Below are 17,306 nucleotides of genomic sequence, written 5' to 3' on the forward strand. Positions count from 1 at the left end.
GTACTTGGACCTGTGCTCTTCAACATATTCATAAACGATCTGGAAATGGGTACGACGAGTGAGGTGATTAAATTTGCAGACGATACAAAGCTATACAGAGTAGTGAGGACGTGGGGGGCTTTTGTGAAGATCTGCAACGTGACATAACCACGCTCGAGAAATGGGCAGCGACATGGCAAATGAGGTTCAATGTGGATAAGTGTAAGGTAATGCATGTTGGTATCAAAAATCCCACACATGAATACAAGATGTCCGGGGCAGTACTAGGAGAGACCTCCCAGGAAAGAGACCTGGGAGTACTGGTCGACAAGTCAATGAGGCCATCTGCACAATGCGCAGTGGCAGCGAAAAGGGCTAACAGAATGCTAGGAATGATTAAGAAGGGGATCACGAACAGATCAGAGAGGGTTATCATGCCGCTGTACCGGGCTATTGTACACCCTCACCTGGAATACTGCGTCCAGCACTGGTCGCCATACATGAAGAAGGACATGGTACTACTCGAAAGGGTCCAGAGAAGAGCGACTAAAATGGTTAAGGGGTTGGGGGAGTTGCTGTACGGTGAGAGATTAAAGAAGCTGGGCTTGTTCTCCCTTGAAAAGAGGAGACATGATCGAAACATTCAAGACAATGAAGGGAATAGACTTAGTGCAGTGGTTCCCAAACCTGTCCTGGGGGACCCCAGCCAGTCAGGTCCTAATGAATATGCATGAGAGAGATTTGCATACCTATCACTTTCATTATATGCAAATCTCTCTCATGCATATTCATTAGGGATATCTTGAAAACCTGACTGGCTGGGGATCCCCCAGGACAGGTTTGGGAACCACTGACTTAGTGGATAAAGACAGGTTGTTCACCCTCTCCAAGGTAGAGAGAACGAGAGGGCACTCTGAAGTTAAAAGGGGATAGATTCCGTACGAACGTAAGGAAGTTCTTCTTCTTCACCCAGAGAGTGATGGAAAACTGGAATGCTCTCCCGGAGTTTGTTATAAGGGAAAACATGCTCCAGGGATTCAAGACAAGGTTGGACAAGTTCTTGCTGAACCAGAACTAACGCAGGTAGGGCTGGTCTCAGTTAGGGCACAAGTCTTCAACTTGGGGGCCGCCGAATGAGCGGACTGCTGGGCACGATGGACCACTGGTCAATCCATCAGCGGCAATTCTTATGTTCTTAGGTCTTCTATATGTGGCAGACTTTCTAAACACATAGGAGCAAACTGGTGTTCTTTTATGCATTTTTCTGCTGGGTGCTATTTGTGAGCATAACATCGTTTGTTTTTGTTGTACATACTGAATGTTTCTGTGTTTCTTGATGCCTTTTTATATTGGCTCAGATTCTTGGGTTGCGCTGTATACTCTGCGTTTTTCATTTCTGTAAGCTGTGTGTATGAATTTATTATGTCTGTTTGCTTTCTCAAAAATATTTCAAACCAAAATAGAAATGAACCATCTTTTAAACAGCTCTTGGGGAAATGGGAGAGCTTGTACAGTCAATCCTGCTGTTTAATGGTAAACTTGTTTTATGTTAAGATTGTGTTGGATGCAAGAAGCCTAAGCTTGGAAGTATCCAGCTTCTTGATAGAAATAAAATCACACTAACAAAAGACAGACCTATATGGTCCACCCTCCCCAAAAACGTGGTGAGAATAACCAAAATCGTGCAGCGGAGAGGGTGGGACCAAGGCAGAGGAACATGCGGCAGAGGCTGACAGCAGCCTGCTAGGATCACTACAACTGACCGGCGCTCCTCTACAGGCTGCTTTGAAGCTGGAGGATGCTAGAAAGCAGGGGAGCAGGCTCTGGTATAGAAGTAAAAGGAGGGAAGGAGGGGTCCAAAGTGACTGAGGGTGGGGGGGAGGAGAAGAAATAATGGGTCTAAAAACATAGGAGAGGGAGAGAGATGGTAGACAATGGGATGGAGGGAAGGAAGGAACAGAAAGGGAGAGAAGTTGGTGTGGTGGGGGGATAGAGATACTGGATAGGAGGGTAGTTGGGAAGAGAATGGAAGAGATGGTGGACCCTAGGGTGGTGGGGAAGGAGGGAGAGATGCTGGATGAAAGTTGAAAAAAGGAGAGATGGTGGATCTGGGGTCCATTGCTGCAGCCGCGGGGATGGAGATGAAAAAAAGGAAAGATGCCAGACCTCCGGGGAGGAAACGGAAGGGGAGGACAAGATATGGAAGATGGATGGGTAGCACAGAGAAAGAAGGAAAAGACAAATGGGCAGGAGACCCTGGCAAGCGAGTTATCAGAAAACAACCAGAGCCTGGAATCAACATGATTTGAATAATGACCAGGCAACAAAAAGATAGAAAACATTTTATTTTATGTTTTGTGGATTACAATATGTCAGATTTGAAATGTGTATCCTGCCAGAGCTGGTTACCAGCAAGTGTGAAATAGGACCTAAGAGAGGAAAAGTCTTTTTTTTTCTTCTTCATTTATTTTGTTTATACATCACAGAGCTGGTGTGGGGTTGTAACCAGTGTTCCCGCTAAGCTGCGCTGGCGCACAAAATATTACATCGCAGCGCACAAGTTTCTCGTCACAGCGCACACACGTGCTTGCAGGCAGGCGAGCTGGCAGTCCATGTAACGCGTCGCAAAGGTAAGGGGAGGCTGGGGGAGGAATCGGACGTCGGGGTGGGGGTGCGAGCAGGGAGGGGGGCGATCGGAAGAGGCGTACGGCAGATGGCAGGGCGGCGAGAGGAGAGTCGGGTGGGGGGGGGGGGAGTAACACCGGAAGAGAGCGGCAAATCCGGGCAAGGCAAGACTTGCAGAGGCGTACCTAGGGGGTGCGGGGGGTCGATCCCGACGGTCCGCTCAGCTTGCCAACAAGGAGAGGCAGCCGGACTCGCGTACGCTCCGACCGCCTCTTCTTGGGGATGATGAAGATATTGATGATATCTAACTTGAGTGAAGAATTGATTCCATTCCAGTTTCACAACAATTATTCTACAACATATTGAGTGAACTCTTCTCACTGAAGGCAAACTTTGTGCCCAATAAAATGGTTTTCAATATTTTGTTTTAATGTATTTATACTTTTGTGTAGAAGCTGGAATTGATAGATTGTCTAGAAATTGAAAGCATCAAACGTATTGTCTTCTGGACTGTTTTTAATTTACAGTTTACACATATGGATGTAACAGACATAACTACATTTGTTGTAAAACATTTATTAAGATATCATTTCATCCCTACAATTTCTGTAGACTGTTTTAAAATAAATTTGAGTTTTTCTGGTAAAAAAAAAAAAAAATAAAAAATAAAGAATTTTGTACTTTCAAGAATTAATGCGTTGTTTTGTGTTCTTAAAAATATTATTTAACGTTATTTAATTTAGCGTGTAGGCCTAAAATTCCTTTGAATACCTCGTCCTCATGTATCAGCAACTTTGACAACATATTTATTTGGCTCATAACTTGCTGGCGCCCGATATTTTTAGCTCACAGTGAAAAAAGTTTGCTCACAACACCCGCCCGCTTAGAGGGAACACTGGTTGTAACCCTATACTTCGGGGTCCTTTTATTAAGGTGCACTAAAGATTAGCACACACTAAATGCGCACCTTAATAAAAGGACCCCTAAGTATCTTAATAAAAAAATTCAGCCTGCAACTTTGGTTTCAGCCCCTTATGTGACTAGAGTTTGACATCCCTGCGCTAAAGGGAACGCTCCATGGTAAGGGGGACTACAAATGCATGTTTTAGTCTAGCCCTAGGTGTCACACTAGTGTTATTCAAGTTGTTGTGGGCAGTTTAATAGCATGTCACCTTGATTTGCCTTTTGACAACCTGTACATGGAGGTTAATGGGTTTCCACTTAAGTCCCTTTCCAAAAGAACAGAATTTTAGAGCAACTGGATAGTTCAACCCCCCCCCCCCAAAAAAAAAACAACAACCAATTTCTAGAACAAATCAGGTTCAATTGCTCTCAATTGTACATGAATTGGATCAAAAGAACTGCAGTGTTTGCTGAATGAGAAAAGGCTACTTTTTTTTTTTTTTTTAATAATCTAAAGTCACAGTAAGTTATCTTAAATCAAAAAGAGATTACTTACCCAGAAGCCTCTACATCTTTTGTACTTTAGAAAATAATTGGTACACATTTCCTTTTTGTAGTTATTTTCATCCATACACTTCCTAGAAGCATCAGTTTCCTTAAAAAAAAAAAAAAAAATTATATACACGAGTAATTAGGTTTACGATAATGCTTCTGGAATGAATTATGCTCGTGAACCTTGGTTTACGAGCATAATTTGTTCCAGAAGCATTCTTGTAAACCAAAATGAGTTTCCCATAGAAGTAAGGGAAACTCGCTTGATTGGTTCCACCTCCTCCCCCCACAGCCACCGGCGCTGCTCCATCCACCCCACAAGACCCCCCCATCCCTGAGGCCACTGGTGCGCTTCCACACCCCTACCCCCCCCCTCGAACACCCACCCAAACTGAAGCCTTACCCACATCTGGCACCAGCACGCAGCACCAACCCACAGGAGGTGCTGGTGCCTGAAGATCGTGCTGCTTGCTGGACTGGGCCTTTAGCATCTGCACATGCTCAAGACCTTATGGCTCCTGCCTCTCTCTCATACCTTTGCTAATTTTCTCTCTTGTAAATCCATGCTCTGTTCCTGGACAAGTGGGTTATGCATCTCATGCCGCCAGTCTGCTTGTAGGAAGTGTCATTTACATACTTTTCTGACCCTTCCCTCTTACCTTGAGGACTGCCCTCAGGAGCCAGTTCATATAAAAGCAGAGTCACCTGTAGAGGACACAGACAAATTTCCCTACAAATCAGTCTATCTGCTCATAACATGAAATATCATCATAATTGAAATGAATCTAAACAGGTTATTAAACAGTATAAACCTGAAATAAACCATGCTATAAAGGAGACAGTCTGTACCAATGAAAGAGGACGCTACAACTAGGGACCCCAAAAGGCAAAGTGCAAAATATTCAAATGGTACTCTTAGAACAGGCTGGTCAGGAAACAGAAGTCCACCTTACTTAAGGCAGACGGTGAATCAGCAACTTCGGGGGAGGAGGGTGTTCCAGGAATACTGCACAGATTTACAAAAAAAAGATTAGAAAAGGTTAAGAACCTAATCTTTCGCTCTTATACAATCCTGCTCTATTCCTGGACAAATGGGACAGTGTGGTTCTGTAGAGTCACGGTGGGATTGTAGAGCCTGCTGCCAAAATAGAACCCAGAAGAATTATGTAAAACCTTGTAAAGGTATGCAAAGAGGACCAAGGGGAAGCCCTGTAAATATGTTGGTATACCCCTGAGAATTCTGCCCACAAGGAGGTGACGCCTTGAGTGGAAAGAGCCTCCATCAAAAGGGGAGGCCACTTTCTGGCTGACAAATAAGCCAAGGAAATAGCCATGCAGATAATCTAGAAATGGAGGCCTCAGATGCTGGCCTGCCCTTGCAGGCCAAGCCAATCAACATGTACCAATGATTGGACAGACAAAACTCATCGGTAACCTCCAGGTACTTCAGCAAAAGACTGCACACATCCAAGGACCGCAAAATGGCATCCTGCTTGCAAGAGCTTAAGGGCACAAAAGCAGGCAAGCAAGCAAGCCTCCTGGTTACCTTGGAAACAGGAGGCCATCTCTGCAGATAAATGCCGCTTCCAAGTTTGAATAAGATTTTCTTTTTCCATTAATTTTTTTCCTAAATCTCTCTCAATATGGTGGACTAAATATGCTGATTCATAAGGAATAACCTAAATCACTGGGTTAAGTGGAATTAGATTTATAATTTTTCTGTTAATTTTTAAAAGTCTGTATGCAAGTACCTGATTTGCTTGTTTGAAATTTGAAAAAAGTTAAAAAAAACCAAAAAACCAAGAAAGAGACCATCTTCAGGAGGAAGTAGGGGACAGTGTGCAGGATGACATTGGAGTTTGTGATGAGAAGGAAAGTATCAGAACAAGACAACACCTGTAGTTCAGAAACTCTGCAGGCTGAAGTAATGACTACCAGAAAGACAGTCTGGGCTGTGAGATCCAAAGACCCTTGGTCCAACGGTTCATAATAGGGACTGGCGAATGTCCTGGGAACCAAATTAAGGTTCTAGGGCGGTCAAGTTTGATGAAGGAGGGTGAAGCCAAAGTGCACCCTTCAGTATCAAACAATATCCAAAGGAATGGCTAAGGAGTCCCACAAGAGCTTAGGCCCCTATATAAACATAAGAACATAAGAAGTTGCCTCCACTGGGTCATACCAGAGGTCCATCCCGCCCAGCAGTCCGCTCCCGCGGTGGCCCATCAGGTCCGCGACCTGTGAAGTGTTTTCTGACCACTTCTATAACCTACCTCAAGTTCTATCTGTACCCCTCTATCCCCTTTATCCTCCAGGAACCTATCCAAACCTTCCTTGAACCCCTGTACAGAGTTCTGGCTTATCACCTCCTCCGGAAGCTTGTTCCATGTGTCCACCACCCTCTGGGTAAAAAAGAACGTCCTAGCATTTGTTCTAAACCTGTCTCCTTTCAATTTCTCCGAGTGACCTCTAGTGCTTGTGGCTCCCCACAGTTTGAAGAATCTGTCCTTATTCACTTTCTCTATGCCCTTTAGGATTTTGAAGGTTTCTATCATGTCCCCTCTAAGTCTCCTCTTCTCCAGGGAGAACAGCCCCGGCATTTTTAACCTGTCAGCTTATGAGAAATTTTCCATACTTTTTATCAGTTTAGTCGCCCTCCTCTGCACTCCCTCGAGTACCGCCATGTCCTTCTTGAGGTACGGTGACCAGTACTGGACACAGTACTCCAGGTGCGGGCGCACCATTGCGCGATACAGCGGCATGATGACTTCCTTCGTCCTGGTTGCGATACCCTTTTTGATGATGCCCAGCATTCTGTTTGCTTTCTTTGAGGCTGTCGCACACTGCACCGATGGTTTCAGTGATGTGTTGACCATCACCCCCAGGTCCCTTTCAAGGGAACTCACTCCTAGCAGTGTTCCCCCCATTTTGTAGCTGAACATCGGGTTCTTTTTCCCTACATGCATGACTTTGCATTTCTCTACGTTAAAACTCATTTGCCACTTTTTTGCCCAGTCTTCCAGTCTCGTTAGGTCCCTTTGCAGGGCTTCACAGTCTTCCGTGTTTCTGACCCTGCTGCAGAGTTTGGTGTCATCAGCAAATTTGATAACCTCACATTTTGTCCCCGTCTCCAGATCATTAATAAATATATTGAACAGTAGAGGTCCCAGCACCGACCCCTGTGGAACTCCACTCGTGACCCATTGCCAGTCTGAGTATTGGCCCTTTACTCCAACCCTCTGTTTCCTGCCTGCCAACCAGTGTTTGATCCATCGGTAGATATCCCCTTGCACCCCGTGGTTCCACAGCTTTTTTAGTAGCCGTTCGTGAGGTACCTTGTCGAAGGCTTTTTGGAAGTCAAGATAAATGATGTCTATGGATTCCCCCTTATCCATCTGGCTGTTTATTCCCTCAAAGAAGTACAGCAAGTTCGTGAGGCACGACCTTCCCTTGCAGAAGCCATGCTGGCTCGCCTTCAGTTGTCCATTGTTTTCTATGTGTTCGCAGATTGTGTCCTTTACCATTGCTTCCATCATCTTTCCCGGAACCGAGGTCAAGCTCGCAGGCCTGTAGTTTCCCGGGTCACCCCTTGGTCCCTTCTTAAAGATGGGCGTGACATTTGCTATTTTCCAGTCCTCTGGGATCTCCCCAGTTTTTAGGGAGAGGTTACATATTTGGCGAAGTGTCTCTGCTATTTCGTTTCTCAGTTTTTAGTACCCTTGGGTGACTGACAATCCGCACTCCCAAGGAACCGAGAGCCAGTCCCATCTTACCTATCTTACTTATAATTTTAATGCACCCTATTGTCTATTTTCTGTAAACCGCTTAGAATCCTAACGGAATTTAGCGGTATATAAGAAATAAATTACATTACATTACATCTCAAGGCCTTCCAGGAGAAGGGCAAGAATAAAGTGGAATCTAAGGTGAGGTTAGATCTTTGTTATTCTGGATGCACCAGGCCTGAAAACCTTACCAGGCCATAGCATACGAAGCCACCGTGGACTTTTTTGCTTCCTTTTTTAGTTAAAAAAATTGAAACTGGTCTTCAATCAACTGTCCAATTTTGCTGAAAAAACTAACGCTCTGCACCCCTACCAACAGGTTTTTGTTTTTTTTTATAAAATTTTTATTCGTTTTAAAAACTTACAATAAGTGTGACAGTGAGTTAAAACATTTTAACATTAACTAGAACACTTAATAATCAGCAATAATACAAATCATAACTTATCTCCCTCCCTCCCCATCCTTCCATAACAAATATAAAACATAAGTATCATATGATAAAATTTTTCCCCCTATCATTCTTATATTGTTAAATACCAAAAGGTTTTTGGGGAAAACCCCCCAAAAAAAACCACTACTGAACTCTCTCTCATCGGTCTAACAACCTCAATACACTTCTTTAAAGACCATCATAAATCCTCCATTCTGATTTCCTTAAGACCTTACATCTGCCTTTGACACAATTGATCATTCCCTACTCCTTACAAGACTAGCATCTATAAGTATCTCTGGTATAGTTCTGCAGTGGTTCCCTTCCTACTTTCAGGACCGAAACTAAAGTTAGTTTCAATGATTTCCTCTACTATTTACGAAAGCTATGGAGTCTCCCAAGGCTCAATTCTTTCTCCCCTTCTCTTTAATATATTCTTGACACCATTACTTTCTTTGGCCCAATCTATAGGTTTCACTGTATTTAAATATGCCAATGATATCCTACTACTCCACCCCCTAAATACTACGTCACCTGATGAAATAACGGAAATCAATCAAAACTCAATAAAATCAGCTTCTGGCTTCGGCATAACAAACTTTCATTGAACATCCTTAAAACTACTAGTGTCCTTTTCTCGCTCTCTCCAGATTAACATCTATGTCTACCCATTTGTATCGATTCTTACCCAATTCAAACGGACAGTAAAATCAAACTTCTCGGAGACATTCTAGACAAGGACCTCACCTTTCATCAACAAATTAGTGCAGTTATGCAGAAATGTTTACATAAGCTTAGGCTCATCCGTTCTCTCTCCTTTTCTTGATCCCCCCTTCTATCAATATCCAGATTCACTCTCTTGTAATTTCAACCATAGACTACTGCAATGCTCTTTATCAAGATATAACCCAGAAATAAATCTGCCTTTTACAACTATTGCAAAACACTGCTGTCTAATTTATCATGCAAAATATTTTACCACGTCACTCCTCTCCTCTGCAAAGCACATTGGCTACCCATCACTCATTGCCTCACCTATATACTCCTCACCTTGAAAACTAAAAACTCAACTAACTGGTGTTCATAGATAAACTTTTGATCCCATACTCATCATCCAGGGCCCTTTGATCTAACAATCAAAACCTACTTTCCATACCGTCAATACGCGAACTGTTTTAAGATACTACTCACAAATCCATTTTTTCAGTCACCGCCCCCTCTCTGTGGAATGCCCTCCCATTAGATATTTGATTAGAGAACTCTTGAAAATTTAAAGCCAAACTTAAAACTTCTCTTTAAAGACGCCTTTACTCTAGTACCAGCTTCCGCTTCTCAAAGCTTTAACTCTTGTGAAGCATTGAAACACCAAATGCTTCTTTTGAAGCGATACCCATCCTGTTTTACCACTCCCCATTTACCTCCTTTTTTACTAATTTTACTTTGATGTATTTAAAACCTTTCCCTCCCCAACTTCCCTTTTGTTCCATATAAGTCAATGTGAATCCGTCTAGTATTTTTAATATTTGATAAAATATTGATTTACCTATTTTAATTGTTTTCTTCAATCTTTTATACTGTACACCATTTAGACACTTGTTTTGATAGACCGTTTATCAAAAATAAAGAAACTTGAAACCAGGCCTGAAAACCTTACCAGGCCATAGTATACGAAGCCACCGTGGACTTCTTTTGCTGAAAATGATAGTGGCAATGACTCTTGACAAATTACTGCGGCACACTAGGTTCACGTGTTCAATAGCCAGGCTGTAAGACACAAGTGGTCCAGATCCTGCAGTGCAATGGGTCTCTGGGTGAGCAGCTGAAGACAACAGGGAGCCTAAATCCCCAGTCCAGCTGGAGGTGGAGAACAGCATACCATGGGCAACAAGGCCAATCTGGTGCAGTCAGAATCACCTGACCCCAGTGCAATGCGAACCTACAAAGCAGGCAGTCTATCATGGGCCACAGAGGAAAGACCAAGGAGGCCCTCACACAGCAAGGGATGAACCAAAAGTGTTCAGACCCATGCTTCCTAGTTTGCAACGTTGGCCAACGAACCAAGTTGCCTTCTTGATGGACACAGTCACCATCAAGTTGAACATTGGACGACCCTATCTGTCCACAATACACTGAAAGGCTCTCTGGGAAAGGGACCATTCTCTGGTGTCCAGTGTTTGGTAGTCGAGACAATCTGCTTGCATTTTGTCCACTTCAACTACGTGCACTGCTGACAGGGTTAGAAGATGATACCCGGCAACAGCATGCTTTTAAAGTGTTGGAGGGCCAGCCGAATTGCTTGAAGATGCAGGTGATTGACCACCGCCACTTAACTGGATTGTTCCCGCACAGAACCCCCCCACAACCAGCCATACAGGCTGGCAGCAGTTGACAATCACCCAGGCGGAGAACCAAAGAGGAAGCCCTCTGGACAGAGAGACACAGACAGATGTTAACCACCACGCCAAACTGTGCCTTGCTGCTATTGTCAATGGAAGGCGCACATGGAGCAGATGTCACAGCAGGCTCCTATGGGAGATGAGGGCATCCTGGAGCAGGCAAAGATAAGCCCTCGCCCAGAGAACCACGTCTATGGTCAGAATCATGGAGCTCAGAACCTGCAGATACCGCCAGGCTGTAGGGGCAATGAGTGACCAGGAAAGCACAAACCAGCTGACAAAGCTTCCGACAGGGGAAAAAAAAATCCAAAACCAACTGACAAGTCACGGCAAAACAGATCCCCGAATATGCCAGGTCCTGCATTGGGATCAGCTAGCTCTTCCGAAAGTCAACAACTCAGCCCAGGATCTGAAGCAACTGGACTACCATGTGGACCACCTGAAGCCCCGATGAGCCTATCGTCCAGGCAAGGATGATCCCAGATCCCAAGCAGCTTCAGGTGAAGGTCTGAGGACAGTTGCTAACCCAAAAGACAACATGGTGAACTGGAAATGCTGCTGCAGAATATGGGCCCACAGATACTTCTTATGCTCCTGAAAGATGGAAATACGAAGAGAAGCCTCCATCAAATCCAGGGGAGGCCAGAAACTTCCTCTGCACCAGAGAGGCAATCACTAACCTCATTGTTTCCATTCCGAAATGGGGAATGTAGAATGTCACATTGAGATTCAAGATTGGTCCCCAATCCGGAGCCTCTTTGGCACAAGGAAGTATATTGAGCATCTGCTGGAGCCAAGTCTGCTTCTGGAATGGGCTCTATGGTCACTATGTCCAGCAACCTATGGACCGTGGTTCTGACCTTGGACTTTGTCCAGTCTTCCCCCAAGAGAAACTGGAAAGAAATCTGGGAGAGGTTGAAAGAATTTGAGCTAGTAACTGTCCTGCCAAGTGTCCAGCACAAACGATCCAATTTGCTGAACCACCATGCTGCCAGAAGAACTGAGAGCTGTCCTCCAATCCGCAGAGGACTGGCTGAGAGCTTGGCATCAAATGTTAGAGGTTTGGTGAGATGCGCTGTCCCTAGTCTTCCAGACCCCATTTCACCCCCACTTCTGTCTGGTGGACTGGAAGGAACCACCCTGAGTACTGATGGCAGCGACTGCAGGGAGAAAAGCTAGTACACCCCAGTCCCTGAAAGGGCCAGTCTGTTGTCAGGCAAGGACTTCAGTATAAAGTCCTGCACACTAGCCACAAAATAAATCAAGACCTGTACCGAAGAGCAGGGCTCCCTGAAAGGCAAACTGCTAAGAGTCAACTTAAAAGACAAATCACCATACCACTACCAGATCCACAACATCTGGAGTGCGGAAACAGTAGGCCGAGAGCTTTCTATTAAAAACAGGTCACAAAAGGCAGCTGCCATGTCCAAAAGCAAGAAGGGAAGATCCTGAAGAATGAAAGTATCAGTATCGTGGTGCAGCTTGAAGTGACAGGCCCTGGCCACAAAGGAAGCCGCAGTGGCCATCTCCAGACCAGAGGCCACCGAGTCGAAAATCCACTTAAGGTTGAAACTAATCCTATGGTCTTAAGCATCCTTCATCACCATTCCACCTTCGCTAGGAGATGAACGCTTCATCACCAGTACCACCAGGGAGTCCACTTTTGACCTTCTGGTGCCTCTCAATAATCCGTAAACATCTTAGCTATGTTCAGATGAACTAGAAAAGGAGGACTGTGGCTTATAGCTACTCCTGAGGGAGCATGCCACCGCCGAGGACTGGCTAGCTCCCAGCTTCAAATCCTGGAGAGAATGAGAAATAATGACCATGACGTCCTGAGGGCTTAAAAAGTCATTGAAATGGAATCCTCCCCAAGATCCTGAGCCTCGCCCAGGTCAGGATCAGTCAAGTCTGCGACCACAGCCAAACTCCTGCCGTAGTAGTGCCCAACTGAATGATCAAGAGCATAGTTAAATCTAGACCTTGCCTACTCCAAATCTCCATGGGGGCCGACTGTAGAAGAAGTTGGGAGGTTCCCCAACTGCAAAGGCCATAAGGGGAGGAGCCATATACTTAGAACAGCATTGTGGCAGAGTCCAGTCCAGACTCACCTGGAGCACTGCCCACATGCACTCCAAACAGCACAAACAACCAATGTAAAAAGGTGCAACAACAAAAAAAGCTTTTATTTTTCTAGAGACCCGAGTGTTTCCTCAGACTCAAGAAAGGGAAATAATTGCTTAATTTTCATAGCTTTAAGTCACTGCCACATTTGTTTTTTATGAGCTTGGCTTATCCTGCTTCAGTAGAGACCAGTAACCCCTGGAGGTTCTTAAACATGTCCCAAACCTTTCCAAGGCTCCCTCAGCCTACAGCTAAGTTTCAAGTTTCAAGTTTATTTAAGCTTTTGATGAATCGCCTATTACAATTGCTAGGCGATGTACATAATCTAAGTAAAATAGATAAAGAAACTTAACATAATAACAATAACAAGGAAGTCTCTCTCTTCCCCCCCCCCCCACCAGAACTCCTTCCTTCCCCCGAGACTTCTCTCTCATGGTGACCTCTCTCCAATGATTCTCCTCTGTGGCAGATAAACAACTCCCTCCTGAACCCCATCCCCTGGCTCAGCATTGATAGTAAAGCCCAGTCCAGTCTGGGACATGTAGTTTGCTCAGTCATGGGTCGGCAACCCCTGCTGTATGGTGGTGGAATGGTAGCTTTAGCAGAAGAAACCCTTATTCTTCCATAAGCATGTTGGTAACATCCAGTACAAAAATGGGATCCTAATGAGCAGCCATCTCCGGACAAGCCTTATCGAAGCTCTGGAGGATATGTGAGGTTTGGTATCTGAATAGCTGCTGTGTGTTGCTGGGGACACACTTGCGTTCACCCTGGGTTCTGCTTCACCTTTTCAGGTGGCCCTGGATGGATTTGGCAGTAGACTCCCCAAAGGGGCAGAGAGGTTTAATTCTGATGCCATCTCATCTGCCCTCCCCCCCCCCAACATGCTGATTGGCACAAGGCTGCTCGCTATTCAGCCATCGGCCACAAATGAGGCATGAATCTAAAGAATTTAGCCCTGGGGAAGCCATCTGAAAAATGAAGCTTGCAAACCCAAAAACCACAAAACACCTTCAAATTGGGAAATCTAAGATGGCCACCGTAGGAGCAATTTTACAAATAAAACAGTCTGGGAAAATCACCAGGACTCTTAAAACATGATGATTTTAGGATTTTGGGGGTGGGGACTGGTCTAAATATATCAGCAAAAGCAAAAACAAAAAAAACAACAAATTTTCAAGACCTCTAAAATTGATCTCACAGATTGTCAGCTTGGTACTCATTGTACCATGCTGTGCTATGGGCTGCAATGGAGAAGCTGAATCAGCATTCAGAGAGATCCTCTGTCTCAAAGAGCCCAGTAAACTGGGACAGCTGGTCCTCTAACTGCCTCTCAGGACTACCGCTTCAACCGGAGACCTCCCCTGCAGACATTTGGGGGAGGGGGGAAGGGAGGAGCACAATGACAGTCAGTCTCAATTCTGGATTCATTTCCATGGAACCACAAAGCCTGCACTCAAACCCACTAGCAGATGAACCTAGGGTGAGCATAGAAACATGACGGCAGATAAAGGTCAAATGGCCCATCTAGTCTGCCCATCCACAGTAACCATTATCTCTTTCTCTCTCTGAGAGATCCTACGTGGCTAACCCAGGCCCTCTTGAATTCAGACACACTGTTTCCACCACCTCTTCCGGGAGACTGTTCCATGCATCTACCACCCTCTCTGTAAAAAAGTATTTCCTCAGATTACTCTGGAGCCTATCACCTCTTAACTTCATTCTTTGACCTCTATTGCAGAGCTTCCTTTCAAATAAGAGATTAGACTCATGCACATTTATATTACATAGGTATTTAAACATGTATCATATCTCCCCTCTCTTGCCTTTCCGCCAAAGTATACAGATTGAGATCTTTTAAGTCTGTCCCCATACGCCTTATCACGAAGACCACACACCATTTTAGTAGGCTTCCTCTGGACAGACGCCATTCTTTTTATATCTTTTTGAAGGTGTGGCCTCCAGAATTGTACACAATATTCTAAATGTGGTCTCACCAAAGTCTTATACAGATGCATCAATTCCTTCTTTTTCCTACTGGCCATAACTCTCCCTATGCAACCTAGCATTCTTCTAGCTTTCACCATCACCTTTTCAGCCTGCTTGGCCACCTTAAGATCATCACAAGATGAGTCCCGCTCTTCACCCCCTAAACCAGGGGTCTCAAAGTCCCTCCTCGAGGGCCGCAATCCAGTCGGGTTTTCAGGATTTCCCCAATTAATATGCATGAGATCTATGTGCATGCACTGCTTTCAATGCATATTCATTGGGAAAATCCTGAAAACCCAACTGGATTGCGGCCCTCAAGGAGGGACTTTGAGATCCCTGCCCTAAACTGTATGTTCCCTCATGTTTTTGCAGCCCAAATGCATGACCTTGCATTTTTTAGCACAAAATTTTAGCTGCCAAATTTCAGACCATTCTTCAAGCACCAACCCTGAGCCCCAATCTGGGGAAGCAGGCTGTCCAGCAGCCAAACCCCCTGGAAGCAGACTGATCCAACCAAGTCTGAGATCTCCCGCAGCCAGATCTGTCCCCACAGGCGACATCTGCAGCATGAGGACTCAACAAGATGTAAAGAACTCCAAGTTAAAGAAAAGAAAAACACGAGCAGAAAAGACAAGCTCTTACAATCTGGCTTGTAGGAAAGCAACTGGCTTCCTGAGGGCAGTCCTTGAGGCAAGAGGGAGAGTCAAAGTATGTATTTAAAAAAAATAAAAATAAAAAAAAAACCCCACACAAAACCAAACAGTCTGGTGACATGAGATGCATAACCCACTTATCCAGGAATAGAGTGGGATTGTACAAGAAGTATCCATTAGCAAGCGACCCTGAAGTGAAGGTGGTTGGCAAACTAAGGCATAACCCTATGAAATGACTGCCAAGGTCCACAGGTCAGGAGGTGACCAGGGTGTACTTGTGGTCAAACAGGCTAAGCCTACTGCCTAGCCACTCTTAAGGGAACTAGCAGATCACTTGAAATGCAGAGTACTTACTCTAGTCTTTCAGCCTTTATGGACCTCTGCAAACACAATGGCTGTCACTTCTGGGGCTTAACTCCTGGAGCTGCTCCCCTAGCCTTCCTAAACTGAAGGATTGCCCCAGTCTGTCATGGGACAATGTGCGGTCCTTTGGAAGCTTTTGGACTTTAGCTTCCTGTAGAGCCTTGACCAGATTCTCCAGGTACTCAATGAAGGTGGCAGCCCTAAAGGGCAACTTGCTTAAGTGTGCCAGTTGCACAGCCAGCCACCTGCAAGATGCCACAGAAACAAGAGTAGCGTTGATATACCAGAATATATTTTCAAAAGTGCTTTAAAAGGATAATCAGACTGCCACCCGAGTAGCTTAACTCGTTGTGGTAGGTCCTCACAGATCCTATTTAAGCAAATTTCTATTCTTTATATTTTTTTCTTATTTTCTGTTTACTTTTATTTACTTCATTGTTTCATTCTTGTACTTGCGGCTGCAGAGTTTTGTAAAAGCAGACAGTTTCACTAAGTACCTCCCCATCCTTGACAAAGGAATTTGAAAAGCATTGGAAAAGAGGATGAACGCTATTGAAAGCTAAGTTTAAACACATGAAGAAAATAATAATGAAAGTAAACAGAAAAGAAACATTTAGAAAACAGAAAGTTGCTTAAACAGGATCTGTGAGGATTCGGACCACAGCAAGTTAAACTACTCAGGTGGAAGTCTGATGATCCTTTAAAGCACTTTTGAAAATATATTCTGGTCTATCAATACTACTCTTGTTTGTATTATATTGCTGAATATATATATATATATATATATATATATATATATATTCTCTACTGTTCTGTGATACAATGGATACCACAGAAAACATTAGAACAAAAAGAAGTATACAACAACTTATGTAAGAAGGTTTTTGTTTTGTATTTTTAATTTATTTTCATGGTCCAATTAATACACCTTATCTTACCTCCAAGCATGGATTTAAATCTTGGTCTCTCATCTTAGACATTTAGGAATCATGAAGTGTGCTTCTGTCAAGAGGAAACAGACCTCAATATCATGATACAATAGATTGTGTTACATTCCATTCCATAACTTCAAAAATGAAAGTCAGCAGTTTAGTTGAGCGGCATGAAGTTACAATGATTTTTTTTGCCAAACAAATCCCTAGGCTGGGTTGCTGTGCTCAGCACTGAGGAGCTTTCAGCTCTAATAGCTAGACTATATTACTGGTTGTAGCGGGCAGGAGCAAGATTTCCACACTCCTGCCCCTAGGTGAGTTTTGGTGGTTCAGCTGTACTAAGCAGGAGCGCACTTCCCACGCTATTGGCACCAAGCAGCTTCCTGAATGGCTCCTTTGAATTACTGCAAGACTTGCTGCAGCCATTCAGGAAGCCGCTCAGTGCCCAGCAGCATGGGAAGCATGCTGCTGCTTGATACAGCTGAACCGCCATAAGTCACAGCAGGAGTGTGGAAAGCTCATTCCTGCCCACCAGGGATTCCAGGTATACAGGTCATACAGTGGCATGTACGATTTT

At 44.4% G+C, this 17,306-nt stretch overlaps 1 protein-coding gene across 2 annotated transcripts in view; it reads right to left on the reverse strand.

The window, feature by feature from the left end:
* The window catches only part of CHCHD7 (coiled-coil-helix-coiled-coil-helix domain containing 7), a 34,344-nt gene that overhangs the window by 11,614 nt on the left and 5,424 nt on the right, over positions 1-17,306 (reverse strand). The window contains exons 2-4 of one of the 2 annotated variants that reach the window (XM_033929922.1): positions 16,736-16,799; positions 4,719-4,764; positions 4,064-4,162 (exon numbers count right to left, since the gene is read on the reverse strand). In XM_033929922.1, the coding sequence (XP_033785813.1) occupies positions 4,064-4,162; positions 4,719-4,748 (129 nt within the window). In that variant the 5' untranslated portion in view covers positions 4,749-4,764; positions 16,736-16,799. The remainder of the gene's footprint in view (positions 1-4,063; positions 4,163-4,718; positions 4,765-16,735; positions 16,800-17,306) is intronic. The other variant, XM_033929921.1, reaches the window with a different exon arrangement.

This window comes from Geotrypetes seraphini, chromosome 2 (assembly GCF_902459505.1).
Source record: "Geotrypetes seraphini chromosome 2, aGeoSer1.1, whole genome shotgun sequence".
Classification (NCBI taxonomy): domain Eukaryota; kingdom Metazoa; phylum Chordata; class Amphibia; order Gymnophiona; family Dermophiidae; genus Geotrypetes; species Geotrypetes seraphini.